The 17869-nt window shown below is 41.2% G+C and overlaps 3 protein-coding genes across 3 annotated transcripts; all 3 read right to left on the reverse strand.

Annotated features, from left to right (window-relative positions):
- Positions 1 to 5854: 5854 nt before the first annotated feature.
- Positions 5855 to 7325, reverse strand: LOC309503914 (ribosyldihydronicotinamide dehydrogenase [quinone]-like). The gene is made up of 6 exons (XM_082176776.1): positions 7257 to 7325; positions 7004 to 7171; positions 6775 to 6905; positions 6569 to 6682; positions 6339 to 6440; positions 5855 to 6226 (listed from the first exon to the last, which is right to left on the reverse strand). Exons 1-6 carry the CDS (start codon positions 7258 to 7260, stop codon positions 5927 to 5929), a joined length of 819 nt encoding a protein of 272 aa, XP_082032902.1. The 5' UTR covers positions 7261 to 7325; the 3' UTR covers positions 5855 to 5926.
- A 3205-nt stretch (positions 7326 to 10530) lies between these two features.
- Positions 10531 to 12005, reverse strand: LOC309503912 (ribosyldihydronicotinamide dehydrogenase [quinone]-like). The gene is made up of 6 exons (XM_082176775.1): positions 11939 to 12005; positions 11694 to 11861; positions 11465 to 11595; positions 11259 to 11372; positions 11029 to 11130; positions 10531 to 10916 (listed from the first exon to the last, which is right to left on the reverse strand). The coding sequence occupies exons 1-6, from the start codon at positions 11940 to 11942 to the stop codon at positions 10617 to 10619; spliced, it is 819 nt and encodes a 272-aa protein (XP_082032901.1). The 5' UTR covers positions 11943 to 12005; the 3' UTR covers positions 10531 to 10616.
- Positions 12006 to 15216: 3211 nt separating this feature from the next.
- On the reverse strand, positions 15217 to 17007 carry LOC309503902 (ribosyldihydronicotinamide dehydrogenase [quinone]-like). Its single transcript, XM_082176769.1, has 6 exons — positions 16941 to 17007; positions 16379 to 16546; positions 16150 to 16280; positions 15944 to 16057; positions 15714 to 15815; positions 15217 to 15601 (listed from the first exon to the last, which is right to left on the reverse strand). Exons 1-6 carry the CDS (start codon positions 16942 to 16944, stop codon positions 15302 to 15304), a joined length of 819 nt encoding a protein of 272 aa, XP_082032895.1. The 5' UTR covers positions 16945 to 17007; the 3' UTR covers positions 15217 to 15301.
- Positions 17008 to 17869: the final 862 nt, after the last annotated feature.

Here is a 17869-nt window from a genome sequence, read left to right on the forward strand (position 1 = left end):
TTACGCTAGGGGAACACAGTGTAAAACGCCGTGCGTGCTTGAGACATAACACTAAAGTACCAAGGGCAGGTGCCCGGGGCTCATACAGTGCCTAATCACAAGAGACTCACAGAGAATCCGGGAAGAGGGGCTAGAATAGCATCATTCCTGTAATATAGAGCTCTGATAAGAGCATATTATATCAAGTGTTCCACACAGCCAGGGTGAACTCGGCCTGGACTGATAAATATGGGGGACTTACGCACTGCCCACAGAAGTATACAGACGATCAGTGATCGACGCTCTAGCAGTTTCAGCATCCTGAGCCGATAGCATCGGGCAGGCAATACTGAAAAATTAAACCGAGAGCAACCTAGCTTGTAAAGCGGGAACCTCGAGGTTATAAAACCTTATAAATGTAGACGGGGAGGCCCAGCCTGCCGCCATACAGATATCTTGCAAGGCAATCCCACTGGACCAAGCCCACGACGAGGCCATGCCTCTTCTGGAGTGCGCTTTGACACCTATCGGGTTTCAGGCCCTTGGATGTGTAAGCTAGCGCTATAGCATCAACTATCCATCTGGATAGACTCTGTTTTGATGCAGCTAGTCCCTTAGAACGTCCGCTGAACAAAACAAAGAGCTGCTCCATCTGTCTGAAAACAGATGAGCGAGACACATACAGTAGGCTCTTAACGCCCTGACCGGGCAAAGGAAGCCTGCGTCCCCTTCCTCTTCAGATACCGGCAGGGCCTACAGGGAGATAACCTGTGCCCTAAACGGTGTATTGAGGGATTTAGGAACATATCCGTGCTTTGGTTTGAGTATGACTCTCGAGTCATTAGGCCCAAACTCCATACACGTCGCACTCACTGAGAGCGCTTGCAAATCCCCTATGCGCTTCACTGAAGCGAGAGCCAGAAGAAACACTGTTTTGAAAGACAAGAGTTTCAGGTCTATTGACTGTATTGGCTCGAATGGGGCACCTTTCATGGCTTCCAGAACCGTGGAAAGGTCCCAAACGGGAACTGAGGGAGGTATGGGAGGGTTCAGCCTCTTAGCTCCTCTAAGGAAGCGAATGACCAGATCGTTCCTTCCTAATGACTGGCCAAGCGGTGGTTCAGCGAACGCTGCTATGGCCGCCACATAAACTTTGAGCGTGGACGGGGTTCTGCCCTTATCCAGAAGCTCTTGTAAAAAGGAGAGAACCTCCGGCAGCCCACAGCGTGAGGGTGAAGTGCCACTCGCTGTACACCAGCTAGTGAACACAGACCATTTTGAGGAATAGAGCCGCCTCGTAGATGGAGCTCTAGCCTGTGTGATCGTGTTTAACACTCCCGCTGGGAGGTTAACGGGTACCCGTTGATGGCCCACACATGTAGGGACCAAAGCTCCGGGTAAGGATGCCAGATCGAGCCGTTTGCCTGCGAGAGGAGATCCCTCCTCACCGGTATCAGCCACGGGGCGGTACTCGTCAGCTGCATCAGGACTGGAAACCAGACTTGGTTTGTCCAAAAATGGGGCGACGAGTAGCACCGGGCATCCGCTCTCCCTGATTCGCTCTAACACCTGGGGTAGGAGCGTGACAGGGGGAAACGCATAGAGCGGGCAGCGGGGCCACGTGAGCCAGCGCATCCCTGCTCTTGGAGAAAAATTCCTGACAAAGAGCGTTCTCTTGAGACGCAAATAGGTCTATTTTCGCTCTGCCAAATGTCCTCCATAGCAGTTTGACTGTCTGTGGGTGTAAAGACCATTCTCCTGCCGGAAGATAGTTTCTGGACAGTCTGTCTGGTCCCACATTCAGATGGCCGGGCACATGCGCTGCCCTGAGCGAGCGCAGATTGTGCTGAGCCCAGACCAGGAGGTGTTCCGTCAGCCTGTGAAGGATTCTGGATCTGATACCTCCTTGGTGATTTATATACTGATTGGCTTCATCACTGTCTCCTCTCCACCAGTAAGCTGGTGTGTGGTGGGCGTTCTGGCACAATATGGCTGCCGTCGCATCATCCAAGTGGATGCTGCACATTGGTGGTGGTTGAGGAGATTCCCCCCCTTCTATGTAAAGCGCTTTGAGTGCCAAGAAAAGCGCTATATAAATGTAATGAATTATTATTATTATTATTATATAAGCCACCACTGACATGTTGTCCGAACGGACCAAGACGTGGTGTCTTTTATCTGGGGACAAAAAGCGCCTCAGCGCGTTGTCGACTGCCTTCATTTCCTGGCAGTTTATATGCAGAAGCTTCTCCCGTTCCGACCACTGGCCGAATAACGGTCTGCCCTCGAGCAGCGCTCCCCATCCCGAGGTTGAGGCGTCCGTAGACACCACCGTCACACTCGAGGAAGTCCCCAGGCTTACTCCTGACCGGTACCAGTCGGTCACTGTCCAAGGTTTCAGAGCTGCGACGCATTTCTGATCGACCTTGAGGCGCGCGAGACCGGAGGTCCAAGCTCTGCACGGCGCGCGCTTTCAACCAATACTGCAGCGGGCGCATGCGAAGCAGACCCAGCTGAAGCACTGAGGATGCTGAAGCCATGAGACCCAGCATCCTTTGAAACTTTTTGAGCGGGACTAAAGCGCTGTGGAGAAAAATCTCTGTCATGCGCTGAATACTTAGTCTGCGCTGCGGCGACAGCTGTGCTGTCATAGACAGCGAGTCCAGATCTGTGCCCAGAAAAGATATTTTCTGACTGGGAGACAGCGAACTCTTCGCCCAATTGACTGTGAGACCTAAATTCTCGAGGTGATCGAGTAATATGGTCCTGTGTTCTATGAGCTCCGACTGTGATCGAGCTAGAACCAGCCAATCGTCCAAATAATTCAGCACTCGTATGCCTCGGAGCCTGAGGGGTGCGAGCGCTGCATCCATGCACATCGTGAATGCGCGAGGTGCCAGGGATAGGCCAAATGGCAGGACTGTGTACTGATATGCCTGACCCTCGAAGGCGAATCTCAAAAATCGCCTGTGACGTGACGCTATTTGTATTTGAAAATAAGCGTCTTTCAGATCTATCGACATGAACCAGTCCCCTTGGCAAATTTGCGAGAGGATTTTCTTGGTCGTGAGCATTCTGAACCGTCGTTTCAGAAGTGCTTTGTTTAGTCGTCTTAGATCTAGAATGGGTCTGAGACCCCCGTCTTTTTTGGGTACCAGTAAATATCTGCTGTACATGCCCCCTTCGCTCTGAGCTTGTGATAAGGGTTCTATAGCCCCTTTGCTCAGTAACTTCGCTATTTCGGCTCGAAGTAGGTGTGCTACTTCCTTTTTCACCGTAGTATCGATTTGCGCCGCTTTGCGTTGCGGGCGTCGACCAAACTGTAGCGAATAGCCTCTTTCTATAATGTCTAGCACCCACTTCGAAACCCCGGGTAGCCTTGCCCATGCGTTTGCATGAATGGCTAGGGGTTGAATGCGAAGCGCGCTCTGGTCGCTCAGCGACAGAGGGGCTTCAGTGTGCTGCAACATAAGCGTCGCGCTTATGACATTTGAGGCAGGGGGCGCGCTGATAACAGCGGGCAGATTGCCCGCGCTCGACTCCTCTGCGGTGGTCAACCGAGAGGGGGAGGGCTGGGCGAGTCCCGTAAGACCTGTCATGTCTATGTGTGAATGTGGGCGTGGGATAGCGGGCACATTTACAACACTGAGAGCATTGTCCGCCTGAGCAGAGCGAATGCATGTTGGTTTCGTTTTACAGAAACCTTGAGACATGCAGAACGTAGTGTTTGTGGGCACTGGGCAGTGGGCACATTTACCACATTTAATGCGCAATCGATCTGGGTCGATTTCATGTGCGCGAGCCCTGTGTGACGGGCTGTGTTTCTGTGTAGGAATGAGCACTGGGCAGTGGGCATTTTGTCTACACTCATAACACCATCGGCCGTGGCCGGAACACCAGAAAATACACTCATATGGGATTTATCTGGGTAGCCGTAAAAGCGGCGTTTGTGTGCAGGCAAGCGGGCTGTGTCGCTGACTTGTTTACTGCAGAATACACTGGAACAGTCGCATTTACTGGAACTGAACGAGCGAGAAGTTGCCATAGAAACAGAGAGCGTCAACATGCTGGCGTTTGTTTGCAGGCGTGCGTGTATTACAATAGGCTCGTCCACTGCAATATTGACATTTCCAGAGAAATGTGTGAGAATGGAGGTAGATCCAGCCGCAGCTGGACTAGGAACACTCTCTTTTCTCCTTTCGCCAGTGACGCACGGAAACCATAGAAACGGTGCTTGGGTGCAGGCGAGCGGGTTGTACAACACGCTCGTTGGCGGCAAAAATACACATCTGCAGTCGCCTTTTCAGGGAACTGACAGAGCGAGCATTGACGGCATAATTTTATCTGCCGGTAGACCCAGGATCAAACACGGGTCTCTCGCGCGAAAGCCTTCGAATCTGCCACTGGGCCACAGGGGAAGACACATAGGTTTTCAGGTATTAGTACATGATTATTTATGCCCTGTTATTCTAAAGTGTTACCTTGTAGATATTTGTGAAAAATAGCTGTTTGAGTGTGCACAGATTTGAACTTCGGATTCTAAGTGGGAAAAAAGCAGACCAGCCGGGTATCTTTGGAATACTCATTTCAATATACTACGATTTGGGAAACTAGTATGCAGCATGCTTACTTTCTGCACCAAAAAAGGGTTAAAGATCATGCTAACCAGTCAAACCTGGCACCCTTAGATGTTTGAGTGTATACTTAATCACTATGCAGGTCTGAGTGATTACTAGAGAACGTTTGGAAATTATCTGCTGACAGTACAGTATACAATAATATGAGAAACAGCACACAAAGTAATGACTTAAAATAGCAATATGCTACATTGTCACATGATCTCATTATCTCAAACTATTTCACATCCAAATTTTAACGGTTTAAATGAGATGACAATTTTTTTCACTCATTTCTGTCAAGGTATTTGAGTAGTAACATCAGTCAGGGGATGATTTTGGTTGCAGGTGTTGCATTTTGGTTGTAAATGAAGTCAGTTTGATGTCAACCCAATTTACATTCTCAACCACAATACAACGTCTGTCCAAAATTGGAGATTGACGACATTCTGACAACCTGATTTTCATTTTCAACATTGGGTTTGGTCTTCTAAATGCAAATTTTGTCATTGTTTTGGAGCACACTGGCTTATAGATAAAAGGCTAACATTCATACTAAAAGCCAAACCATTGCATAGAGACATTAAATAGGGCACTATTTGAGGGAACAGCCATTTGGGTGTCTAAAACCATTGTGGACATTGAGTGCACTTATTCAATCCCACTACTGGAACTACTATGTTATATTGATATGAGCTTATAGTGGCGATTTCAGACACAACCAATATCTGATTGGCGTGAATATTACTAGTCTTCTCAACTAGATGTCAACCTTTTTTTTTTTTTCTTGTAGGATGTTACAACGGGGTCCCTGTTTGGATAGAACCTGCTAGGGGTGACTAATGGCAAAAACAAGGTATTTACATGCATCACATTAGTATGCAATAGACTGATGACACTGCAAAGAGTGGTCATGTCTGCTCTACCTGTTTGTTAAACATTGGCATTTTATTTGTAGCGCTCATAAGAGTCACTCCATGTATTAGAGAATTGAGCTGCCATGTACCTGCCAATAAACAGGCTTTGCGGTCAAGTTTGACCAAAATTGGGGTAAACGGCTACAAGACCACTAAAGCAGCAAAAAAAATAAAATAAAGGAAATACTTGACTAGGGAGCACAAAAATCACCCACTGTGTTTAGGTTTCTAAATTTCCCAATCTGATATTAACTTTAGGAAATAAGCTAGGAGTTGTGGGTTCCACATGGCTTAAAAAAAAAATGGATTACAATTCTCAAATTCAGAACATGAACAGTTTATTCACTTTGAAAAAAATTAAGCTTCATGATAGTTACAGGAACCTGGCCACATGGGGACAGTGTTGCTCATATCTCATACCCCAGCTTTCATCTGACTATGCGGTGGCAGAGGTTTCTCCAGGTGGTGACCCACAGTGAGACCGAAGGGGGAATCAGCCTGCTTTTCATGAACTTCAGGCTTAAGCTGAAAGCCTTTCACCTTATCAAAACTGTCTACGGGTGGGAAGGAGAGAGGCGCTTCGCTTAAAAGACCTTGAAGACGAGTACGCCAGCCTTTCAACAGGCTGTCACGAGCCTCAGCAGAGAGATGCATGGGTGCCCAGAAGACCTGTGGTGCGAGGACCTGGAAGCCACAGTAATTGAGGACACCATTCTACAAAAGAAAACATTAGCACACCAGTCCCAGGTTATTATGACATGCAAAAATCAAATAGTGCAAAATGAAGCCTGGTTGAGGTAAAAGAACAAGGGATGAAGCTTCTTACCTGAACTGGCCACAGAGTAACATTCATATCTCCATTGATCCCATTGGAGCTGAACATGGTCTCATGGGAACCGGTGGTGAATGACAACATGGCTTTCTTTTCCTGACACAAGTTTTAAAAAAAACCACTCACCTATTAATAACCCACTCACATTTCATTAAATAACCAACATTTAACCTTTTCTGATAACTCATGTAATGAACGATTAGTTTATGATTTGTAGGCCTTACCCTGAAGATGCCCGCACTGTAGCGCTTTTCTGAGGTGTATGCAAAACCAAGGGTTAGAACCCGATCCATCCAGCCTTTCATGATGGCAGGAACTGAAAACCAGTACATGGGAAACTGCAAAAGAGACAAAAACTAAAACTACAAGTACCCAAAAGCAACAAAAATAAATTAAACAAAATCCGATTTCTGATATGTAGAAGCTTTACCTGAAAAATAACAATATCTGCTTCTTTTAGTTTCTTGTGCTCCTCTACAATATCAGAAGCTAGTCGTCCCTCCTGCCAGGCCAGCATGGTCTCCTCTCCATAGCAGAAATGTTCTGGGTTCTTCACTGCTCCTGAAACAGAAAATTGTGCAAAATAGCCATTGCACTCCAATAAAGGCAAAAGTTTTAAGTTTAATATTTTCTAAACAAATGTAACACTGCCTCCAGACCAGTAATATCCTCCTTGGTTGCTGTGGCCTCAAATTTCATTTCATACAGGTCAGACACAAGAACATTGCAGCCCTGTTTCTTCAGCACATCTACAGCAGCATCTTTAACAGCCGCATTGAAAGATCCAGCACTCTGGTGCGCATACACGATCAACACTGTCTTTGCAGCTGAAAGAAGAAGATTTTTTTTCAATCAACTGCAACAAACAAACAAACAAACAAACAAACAAACAAACGCATCAAAAGAACATACCCATTTTTCTCACCCACAGATCTCAGAGCATCAACTAAAACTACAGCTTTTTGAGCTTCTTTTAAAACCACAATCACCTGAGCACAGCTGAAAGTAATGTACTAATCAATTAGTGTTGGCAAGCTAGAGGCTTTCCAAAAACAAAAATCTACAGCAAAAAAAGTTGAACAAAAGTGATTATTAACTGGATATATTTCTTCTTAAAAGAAATTATATGAATCGTAAAAAACAAAAAAAAAAACAAAAAAAAAAACTAGAATCGCATTATGCCTGCTAAGTTTACCTTTTTACCACTAGATGTCAACATGCACCAGCAACTGGAGCTATAGACATAGACGTCTATTAGGGTTAGAGCCATACAAATAAAATACCTATATGATACATATAAAATAATAATGATAAAGATTAAAAATAGGCCAACTATAAATTTGGTGACTCAGTTTAGACAACAAGCTGTTTTGCTTAGAAATTGTTTGTATCATGGCCAGGTTATAATTATGACTACAATTTTCTGCTAGGGAAAAAGGAAACTTTTCTGTTCTGTGGTGTAGTTTGTGTTTTTTTAACTGGTTAGGATTGATGATGTGCTTGAGACCACCTAAAACGGACACTTGGTCAGGCTGAGGCTAGTTAGACTATAGCAATATTTTGCTATAGCAATTATACTATAGCACTGCCCGGTTCGCAATTAATAGCCTAATGAAAATACAATAATATACAAACCATAACTCATAATAACTATTTAATTTATGCTAAAAAGATGTCTTTTGGCCCCTTTTGAAAGACTCAAAACATCTTATGTTGTAGTGTATGCGTGAAACGGATCGTGCAGGTGGAACGGATCGTGTACCGACAATAATGCTTGAGAAATATTTTTAGAAAATGTGATTATAGTGATAAATTAACTGTTGATTTGCTTTTAAAAAGAGTTTATGTATGGTTACTAACTTTATGGTTTTTGCTAACCATGCGGCTTGTGCAATTATTATGTCATTTTGCCTCCCGTCCACTTCCCCCGATTGTCTGCGAGCTTCTCCTCCTGTCTATGCGGTAATTTCTCTACTGTGCGACAGAGAGTCGCGTGGTTATGACGCAATCTATGGGGCCATAACGTAAGATACAAGGTAATAGAGACTTTTATACATTGTCATGTTTCTTTAGAAATAAACAATGGACAAACACAGATGTATAGTTATTCGCTGTCAAAGTGATGCCAAAATGAATGGGAGTCAATGGAATGCTAACAGCAGGTGGCTTGTTAGCCAATGGATTCCCCCATAGAAGGTACGCTTTCCGGATGTTGGATTACCCCCTTGATGGTGCCGAGCGAGCACCGAGTGCACCACTAATGACAGTCCCACCAGAAACAAACCCTACATACTGTAGTTCCAGGAAGAAAAGTAGCTATTAGTAAACACAGGCCTAAATGTACTATAAAAATCAGAAAACAGTTTAGATCAAAATACATTTATTAGTGTATTTTCCACGTTTGGTTAGATGGATCTGTGTAATTAATGGCTAAATAATTATGTGCCATTCCAATTATTAGTCACAAAGCTTCAGAGGACAGATTATGATATTACAGTTTAAATTATGGCAGTATTAAATCATATGTTTTAGATTACTTCTTATTTATTCTTATGGAGCCTGATTGATTTAGTTCACCCCTAAATGTTAATTAATGCATTAACTATCAAACATCTACTAACATGTTTAAGGCTGCTGTTATTCATGCATGAATCATTATGACTCCAGTCATAGTTAAAGATCGCTCTTCATTGGTTCATGATTACCGGTAGTTCATATCTTCTTCACTAATCAGGAGTTCATGTTGAAGTAACTATTAATTCAGGTATTAGTACATGATTATTTATGCCCTGTTATTCTAAAGTGTTACCTTGTAGATATTTGTGAAAAATAGCTGTTTGAGTGTGCACAGATTTGAACTTCGGATTCTAAGTGGGAAAAAAGCAGACCAGCCGGGTATCTTTGGAATACTCATTTCAATATACTACGATTTGGGAAACTAGTATGCAGCATGCTTACTTTCTGCACCAAAAAAGGGTTAAAGATCATGCTAACCAGTCAAACCTGGCACCCTTAGATGTTTGAGTGTATACTTAATCACTATGCAGGTCTGAGTGATTACTAGAGAACGTTTGGAAATTATCTGCTGACAGTACAGTATACAATAATATGAGAAACAGCACACAAAGTAATGACTTAAAATAGCAATATGCTACATTGTCACATGATCTCATTATCTCAAACTATTTCACATCCAAATTTTAACGGTTTAAATGAGATGACAATTTTTTTCACTCATTTCTGTCAAGGTATTTGAGTAGTAACATCAGTCAGGGGATGATTTTGGTTGCAGGTGTTGCATTTTGGTTGTAAATGAAGTCAGTTTGACGTCAACCCAATTTACATTCTCAACCACAATACAACGTCTATCCAAAATTGGAGATTGACGACATTCTGACAACCTGATTTTCATTTTCAACATTGGGTTTGGTCTTCTAAATGCAAATTTTGTCATTGTTTTGGAGCACACTGGCTTATAGATAAAAGGCTAACATTCATACTAAAAGCCAAACCATTGCATAGAGACATTAAATAGGGCACTATTTGAGGGAACAGCCATTTGGGTGTCTAAAACCATTGTGGACATTGAGTGCACTTATTCAATCCCACTACTGGAACTACTATGTTATATTGATATGAGCTTATAGTGGCGATTGCAGACAACCAATATCTGATTGGCGTGAATATTACTAGTCTTCTCAACTAGATGTCAACCTTTTTTTTTTTTCTTGTAGGATGTTACAACGGGGTCCCTGTTTGGATAGAACCTGCTAGGGGTGACTAATGGCAAAAACAAGGTATTTACATGCATCACATTAGTATGCAATAGACTGATGACACTGCAAAGAGTGGTCATGTCTGCTCTACCTGTTTGTTAAACATTGGCATTTTATTTGTAGCGCTCATAAGAGTCACTCCATGTATTAGAGAATTGAGCTGCCATGTACCTGCCAATAAACAGGCTTTGCGGTCAAGTTTGACCAAAATTGGGGTAAACGGCTACAAGACCACTAAAGCAGCAAAAAAAATAAAATAAAGGAAATACTTGACTAGGGAGCACAAAAATCACCCACTGTGTTTAGGTTTCTAAATTTCCCAATCTGATATTAACTTTAGGAAATAAGCTAGGAGTTGTGGGTTCCACATGGCTTAAAAAAAAAATGGATTACAATTCTCAAATTCAGAACATGAACAGTTTATTCACTTTGAAAAAAATTAAGCTTCATGATAGTTACAGGAACCTGGCCACATGGGGACAGTGTTGCTCATATCTCATACCCCAGCTTTCATCTGACTATGCGGTGGCAGAGGTTTCTCCAGGTGGTGACCCACAGTGAGACCGAAGGGGGAATCAGCCTGCTTTTCATGAACTTCAGGCTTAAGCTGAAAGCCTTTCACCTTATCAAAACTGTCTACGGGTGGGAAGGAGAGAGGCGCTTCGCTTAAAAGACCTTGAAGACGAGTACGCCAGCCTTTTAACAGGCTGTCACGAGCCTCAGCAGAGAGATGCATGGGTGCCCAGAAGACCTGTGGTGCGAGGACCTGGAAGCCACAGTAATTGAGGACACCATTCTACAAAAGAAAACATTAGCACACCAGTCCCAGGTTATTATGACATGCAAAAATCAAATAGTGCAAAATGAAGCCTGGTTGAGGTAAAAGAACAAGGGATGAAGCTTCTTACCTGAACTGGCCACAGAGTAACATTCATATCTCCATTGATCCCATTGGAGCTGAACATGGTCTCATGGGAACCAGTGGTGAATGACAACATGGCTTTCTTTTCCTGACACAAGTTTAAAAAAAAAAAACTCACCTATTAATAACCCACTCACATTTCATTAAATAACCAACATTTAACCTTTTCTGATAACTCATGTAATGAACGATTAGTTTATGATTTGTAGGCCTTACCCTGAAGATGCCCGCACTGTAGCGCTTTTCTGAGGTGTATGCAAAACCAAGGGTTAGAACCCGATCCATCCAGCCTTTCATGATGGCAGGAACTGAAAACCAGTACATGGGAAACTGCAAAAGAGACAAAAACTAAAACTACAAGTACCCAAAAGCAACAAAAATAAATTAAACAAAATCCGATTTCTGATATGTAGAAGCTTTACCTGAAAAATAACAATATCTGCTTCTTTTAGTTTCTTGTGCTCCTCTACAATATCAGAAGCTAGTCGTCCCTCCTGCCAGGCCAGCATGGTCTCCTCTCCATAGCAGAAATGTTCTGGGTTCTTCACTGCTCCTGAAACAGAAAATTGTGCAAAATAGCCATTGCACTCCAATAAAGGCAAAAGTTTTAAGTTTAATATTTTCTAAACAAATGTAACACTGCCTCCACACCAGTAATATCCTCCTTGGTTGCTGTGGCCTCAAATTTCATTTCATACAGGTCAGACACAAGAACATTGCAGCCCTGTTTCTTCAGCACATCTACAGCAGCATCTTTAACAGCCGCATTGAAAGATCCAGCACTCTGGTGCGCATACACGATCAACACTGTCTTTGCAGCTGAAAGAAGAATATTTTTTTTCAATCAACTGCAACAAACAAACAAACAAACAAACAAACGCATCAAAAGAACATACCCATTTTTCTCACCCACAGATCTCAGAGCATCAACTAAAACTACAGCTTTTTGAGCTTCTTTTAAAACCACAATCACCTGAGCACAGCTGAAAGTAATGTACTAATCAATTAGTGTTGGCAAGCTAGAGGCTTTCCAAAAACAAAAATCTACAGCAAAAAAAGTTGAACAAAAGTGATTATTAACTGGATATATTTCTTCTTAAAAGAAATTATATGAATCGTAAAAAAAACTAAAAAAAACTAAAAAAAAAACTAGAATCGCATTATGCCTGCTAAGTTTACCTTTTTACCACTAGATGTCAACATGCACCAGCAACTGGAGCTATAGACATAGACGTCTATTAGGGTTAGAGCCATACAAATAAAATACCTATATGATACATATAAAATAATAATGATAAAGATTAAAAATAGGCCAACTATAAATTTGGTGACTCAGTTTAGACAACAAGCTGTTTTGCTTAGAAATTGTTTGTATCATGGCCAGGTTATAATTATGACTACAATTTTCTGCTAGGGAAAAAGGAAACTTTTCTGTTCTGTGGTGTAGTTTGTGTTTTTTTAACTGGTTAGGATTGATGATGTGCTTGAGACCACCTAAAACGGACACTTGGTCAGGCTGAGGCTAGTTAGACTATAGCAATATTTTGCTATAGCAATTATACTATAGCACTGCCCGGTTCGCAATTAATAGCCTAATGAAAATACAATAATATACAAACCATAACTCATAATAACTATTTAATTTATGCTAAAAAGATGTCTTTTGGCCCCTTTTGAAAGACTCAAAACATCTTATGTTGTAGTGTATGCGTGAAACGGATCGTGCAGGTGGAACGGATCGTGTACCGACAATAATGCTTGAGAAATATTTTTAGAAAATGTGATTATAGTGATAAATTAACTGTTGATTTGCTTTTAAAAAGAGTTTATGTATGGTTACTAACTTTATGGTTTTTGCTAACCATGCGGCTTGTGCAATTATTATGTCATTTTGCCTCCCGTCCACTTCCCCCGATTGTCTGCGAGCTTCTCCTCCTGTCTATGCGGTAATTTCTCTACTGTGCGACAGAGAGTCGCGTGGTTATGACGCAATCTATGGGGCCATAACGTAAGATACAAGGTAATAGAGACTTTTATACATTGTCATGTTTCTTTAGAAATAAACAATGGACAAACACAGATGTATAGTTATTCGCTGTCAAAGTGATGCCAAAATGAATGGGAGTCAATGGAATGCTAACAGCAGGTGGCTTGTTAGCCAATGGATTCCCCCATAGAAGGTACGCTTTCCGGATGTTGGATTACCCCCTTGATGGTGCCGAGCGAGCACCGAGTGCACCACTAATGACAGTCCCACCAGAAACAAACCCTACATACTGTAGTTCCAGGAAGAAAAGTAGCTATTAGTAAACACAGGCCTAAATGTACTATAAAAATCAGAAAACAGTTTAGATCAAAATACATTTATTAGTGTATTTTCCACGTTTGGTTAGATGGATCTGTGTAATTAATGGCTAAATAATTATGTGCCATTCCAATTATTAGTCACAAAGCTTCAGAGGACAGATTATGATATTACAGTTTAAATTATGGCAGTATTAAATCATATGTTTTAGATTACTTCTTATTTATTCTTATGGAGCCTGATTGATTTAGTTCACCCCTAAATGTTAATTAATGCATTAACTATCAAACATCTACTAACATGTTTAAGGCTGCTGTTATTCATGCATGAATCATTATGACTCCAGTCATAGTTAAAGATCGCTCTTCATTGGTTCATGATTACCGGTAGTTCATATCTTCTTCACTAATCAGGAGTTCATGTTGAAGTAACTATTAATTCAGGTATTAGTACATGATTATTTATGCCCTGTTATTCTAAAGTGTTACCTTGTAGATATTTGTGAAAAATAGCTGTTTGAGTGTGCACAGATTTGAACTTCGGATTCTAAGTGGGAAAAAAGCAGACCAGCCGGGTATCTTTGGAATACTCATTTCAATATACTACGATTTGGGAAACTAGTATGCAGCATGCTTACTTTCTGCACCAAAAAAGGGTTAAAGATCATGCTAACCAGTCAAACCTGGCACCCTTAGATGTTTGAGTGTATACTTAATCACTATGCAGGTCTGAGTGATTACTAGAGAACGTTTGGAAATTATCTGCTGACAGTACAGTATACAATAATATGAGAAACAGCACACAAAGTAATGACTTAAAATAGCAATATGCTACATTGTCACATGATCTCATTATCTCAAACTATTTCACATCCAAATTTTAACGGTTTAAATGAGATGACAATTTTTTTCACTCATTTCTGTCAAGGTATTTGAGTAGTAACATCAGTCAGGGGATGATTTTGGTTGCAGGTGTTGCATTTTGGTTGTAAATGAAGTCAGTTTGACGTCAACCCAATTTACATTCTCAACCACAATACAACGTCTGTCCAAAATTGGAGATTGACGACATTCTGACAACCTGATTTTCATTTTCAACATTGGGTTTGGTCTTCTAAATGCAAATTTTGTCATTGTTTTGGAGCACACTGGCTTATAGATAAAAGGCTAACATTCATACTAAAAGCCAAACCATTGCATAGAGACATTAAATAGGGCACTATTTGAGGGAACAGCCATTTGGGTGTCTAAAACCATTGTGGACATTGAGTGCACTTATTCAATCCCACTACTGGAACTACTATGTTATATTGATATGAGCTTATAGTGGCGATTGCAGACACAACCAATATCTGATTGGCGTGAATATTACTAGTCTTCTCAACTAGATGTCAACCTTTTTTTTTTTTTCTTGTAGGATGTTACAACGGGGTCCCTGTTTGGATAGAACCTGCTAGGGGTGACTAATGGCAAAAACAAGGTATTTACATGCATCACATTAGTATGCAATAGACTGATGACACTGCAAAGAGTGGTCATGTCTGCTCTACCTGTTTGTTAAACATTGGCATTTTATTTGTAGCGCTCATAAGAGTCACTCCATGTATTAGAGAATTGAGCTGCCATGTACCTGCCAATAAACAGGCTTTGCGGTCAAGTTTGACCAAAATTGGGGTAAACGGCTACAAGACCACTAAAGCAGCAAAAAAAATAAAATAAAGGAAATACTTGACTAGGGAGCACAAAAATCACCCACTGTGTTTAGGTTTCTAAATTTCCCAATCTGATATTAACTTTAGGAAATAAGCTAGGAGTTGTGGGTTCCACATGGCTTAAAAAAAAAATGGATTACAATTCTCAAATTCAGAACATGAACAGTTTATTCACTTTGAAAAAAATTAAGCTTCATGATAGTTACAGGAACCTGGCCACATGGGGACAGTGTTGCTCATATCTCATACCCCAGCTTTCATCTGACTATGCGGTGGCAGAGGTTTCTCCAGGTGGTGACCCACAGTGAGACCGAAGGGGGAATCAGCCTGCTTTTCATGAACTTCAGGCTTAAGCTGAAAGCCTTTCACCTTATCAAAACTGTCTACGGGTGGGAAGGAGAGAGGCGCTTCGCTTAAAAGACCTTGAAGACGAGTACGCCAGCCTTTCAACAGGCTGTCACGAGCCTCAGCAGAGAGATGCATGGGTGCCCAGAAGACCTGTGGTGCGAGGACCTGGAAGCCACAGTAATTGAGGACACCATTCTACAAAAGAAAACATTAGCACACCAGTCCCAGGTTATTATGACATGCAAAAATCAAATAGTGCAAAATGAAGCCTGGTTGAGGTAAAAGAACAAGGGATGAAGCTTCTTACCTGAACTGGCCACAGAGTAACATTCATATCTCCATTGATCCCATTGGAGCTGAACATGGTCTCATGGGAACCAGTGGTGAATGACAACATGGCTTTCTTTTCCTGACACAAGTTTAAAAAAAAAAAACTCACCTATTAATAACCCACTCACATTTCATTAAATAACCAACATTTAACCTTTTCTGATAACTCATGTAATGAACGATTAGTTTATGATTTGTAGGCCTTACCCTGAAGATGCCCGCACTGTAGCGCTTTTCTGAGGTGTATGCAAAACCAAGGGTTAGAACCCGATCCATCCAGCCTTTCATGATGGCAGGAACTGAAAACCAGTACATGGGAAACTGCAAAAGAGACAAAAACTAAAACTACAAGTACCCAAAAGCAACAAAAATAAATTAAACAAAATCCGATTTCTGATATGTAGAAGCTTTACCTGAAAAATAACAATATCTGCTTCTTTTAGTTTCTTGTGCTCCTCTACAATATCAGAAGCTAGTCGTCCCTCCTGCCAGGCCAGCATGGTCTCCTCTCCATAGCAGAAATGTTCTGGGTTCTTCACTGCTCCTGAAACAGAAAATTGTGCAAAATAGCCATTGCACTCCAATAAAGGCAAAAGTTTTAAGTTTAATATTTTCTAAACAAATGTAACACTGCCTCCACACCAGTAATATCCTCCTTGGTTGCTGTGGCCTCAAATTTCATTTCATACAGGTCAGACACAAGAACATTGCAGCCCTGTTTCTTCAGCACATCTACAGCAGCATCTTTAACAGCCGCATTGAAAGATCCAGCACTCTGGTGCGCATACACGATCAACACTGTCTTTGCAGCTGAAAGAAGAAGAAAAAAATTTCAATCAACTGCTACAACAAAAGAAACAAACAAACAAACCTGAAGATGCCAGAGGAGAACTGGCCCCCGACTGAGCCTGGGTTCTCCCAAGGTTTTTTTTCTCCATTAGGTCACCTGATGGAGTTTTAGGACACCATTAGGTCACTTGATGGAGTTTTTCGGTTCCTTGCCACTGTTGCCTTTGGCTTGCTCAGTTGGGGATATTTTGGGGATATTTAATTTAATTTCATCAATCAATAAATTCCTCTTGAAACAAACTTTGTTGTATTATTTAAATGTAATACTGTGAAGCTGCTTTGATACAATCTGTATTGTGAAAAGCGCTATACAAATAAACTTGACTTGACAAACAAACGCATCAAAAGAACATACCCATTTTTCTCACCCACAGATCTCAGAGCATCAACTAAAACTACAGCTTTTTGAGCTTCTTTTAAAACCACAATCACCTGAGCACAGCTGAAAGTAATGTACTAATCAATTAGTGTTGGCAAGCTAGAGGCTTTCCAAAAACAAAAATCTACAGCAAAAAAAGTTGAACAAAAGTGATTATTAACTGGATATATTTCTTCTTAAAAGAAATGATATGAATCGTAAAAAAAACCTAAAAAAAAACTAGAATCGCATTATGCCTGCTAAGTTTACCTATTTACCACTAGATGTCAACATGCACCAGCAACTGGAGCTATAGACATAGACGTCTATTAGGGTTAGAGCCATACAAATAAAATACCTATATGATACATATAAAATAATAATGATAAGGATTAAAAATAGGCCAACTATAAATTTGGTGACTCAGTTTAGACAACAAGCTGTTTTGCTTAGAAATTGTTTGTATCATGGCCAGGTTATAATTATGACTACAATTTTCTGCTAGGGAAAAAGGAAACTTTTCTGTTCTGTGGTGTAGTTTGTGTTTTTTTAACTGTTAGGATTGATGATGTGCTTGAGACCACCTAAAACGGACACTTGGTCAGGCTGAGGCTAGTTAGACTATAGCAATATTTTGCTATAGCAATTATACTATAGCACTGCCCGGTTCGCAATTAATAGCCTAATGAAAATACAATAATATACAAACCATAACTCATAATAACTATTTAATTTATGCTAAAAAGATGTCTTTTGGCCCCTTTTGAAAGACTCAAAACATCTTATGTTGTAGTGTATGCGTGAAACGGATCGTGCAGGTGGAACGGATCGTGTACCGACAATAATGCTTGAGAAATATTTTTAGAAAATGTGATTATAGTGATAAATTAACTGTTGATTTGCTTTTAAAAAGAGTTTATGTATGG

This window comes from Leuciscus leuciscus, assembly GCF_965113295.1.
Source record: "Leuciscus leuciscus genome assembly, chromosome: 7".
NCBI lineage: Eukaryota > Metazoa > Chordata > Actinopteri > Cypriniformes > Leuciscidae > Leuciscus > Leuciscus leuciscus.

Coding starts and splice junctions, on each gene's coding strand:
- LOC309503914 (XM_082176776.1), bottom strand. Junction 6,441..6,568: donor ACAGTGCGGGCATCTTCAGG/GTAAGGCCTACA, acceptor AACTTGTGTCAG/GAAAAGAAAGCCATGTTGTC. Junction 6,227..6,338: donor TTACTCTGTGGCCAGTTCAG/GTAAGAAGCTTC, acceptor TTTCTTTTGTAG/AATGGTGTCCTCAATTACTG.
- LOC309503902 (XM_082176769.1), bottom strand. Junction 16,281..16,378: donor AACCAAGGAGGATATTACTG/GTGTGGAGGCAG, acceptor TTTCTGTTTCAG/GAGCAGTGAAGAACCCAGAA. Junction 16,058..16,149: donor CAGATATTGTTATTTTTCAG/GTAAAGCTTCTA, acceptor TCTCTTTTGCAG/TTTCCCATGTACTGGTTTTC.
- LOC309503912 (XM_082176775.1), bottom strand. Junction 11,596..11,693: donor AACCAAGGAGGATATTACTG/GTGTGGAGGCAG, acceptor TTTCTGTTTCAG/GAGCAGTGAAGAACCCAGAA. Junction 11,373..11,464: donor CAGATATTGTTATTTTTCAG/GTAAAGCTTCTA, acceptor TCTCTTTTGCAG/TTTCCCATGTACTGGTTTTC.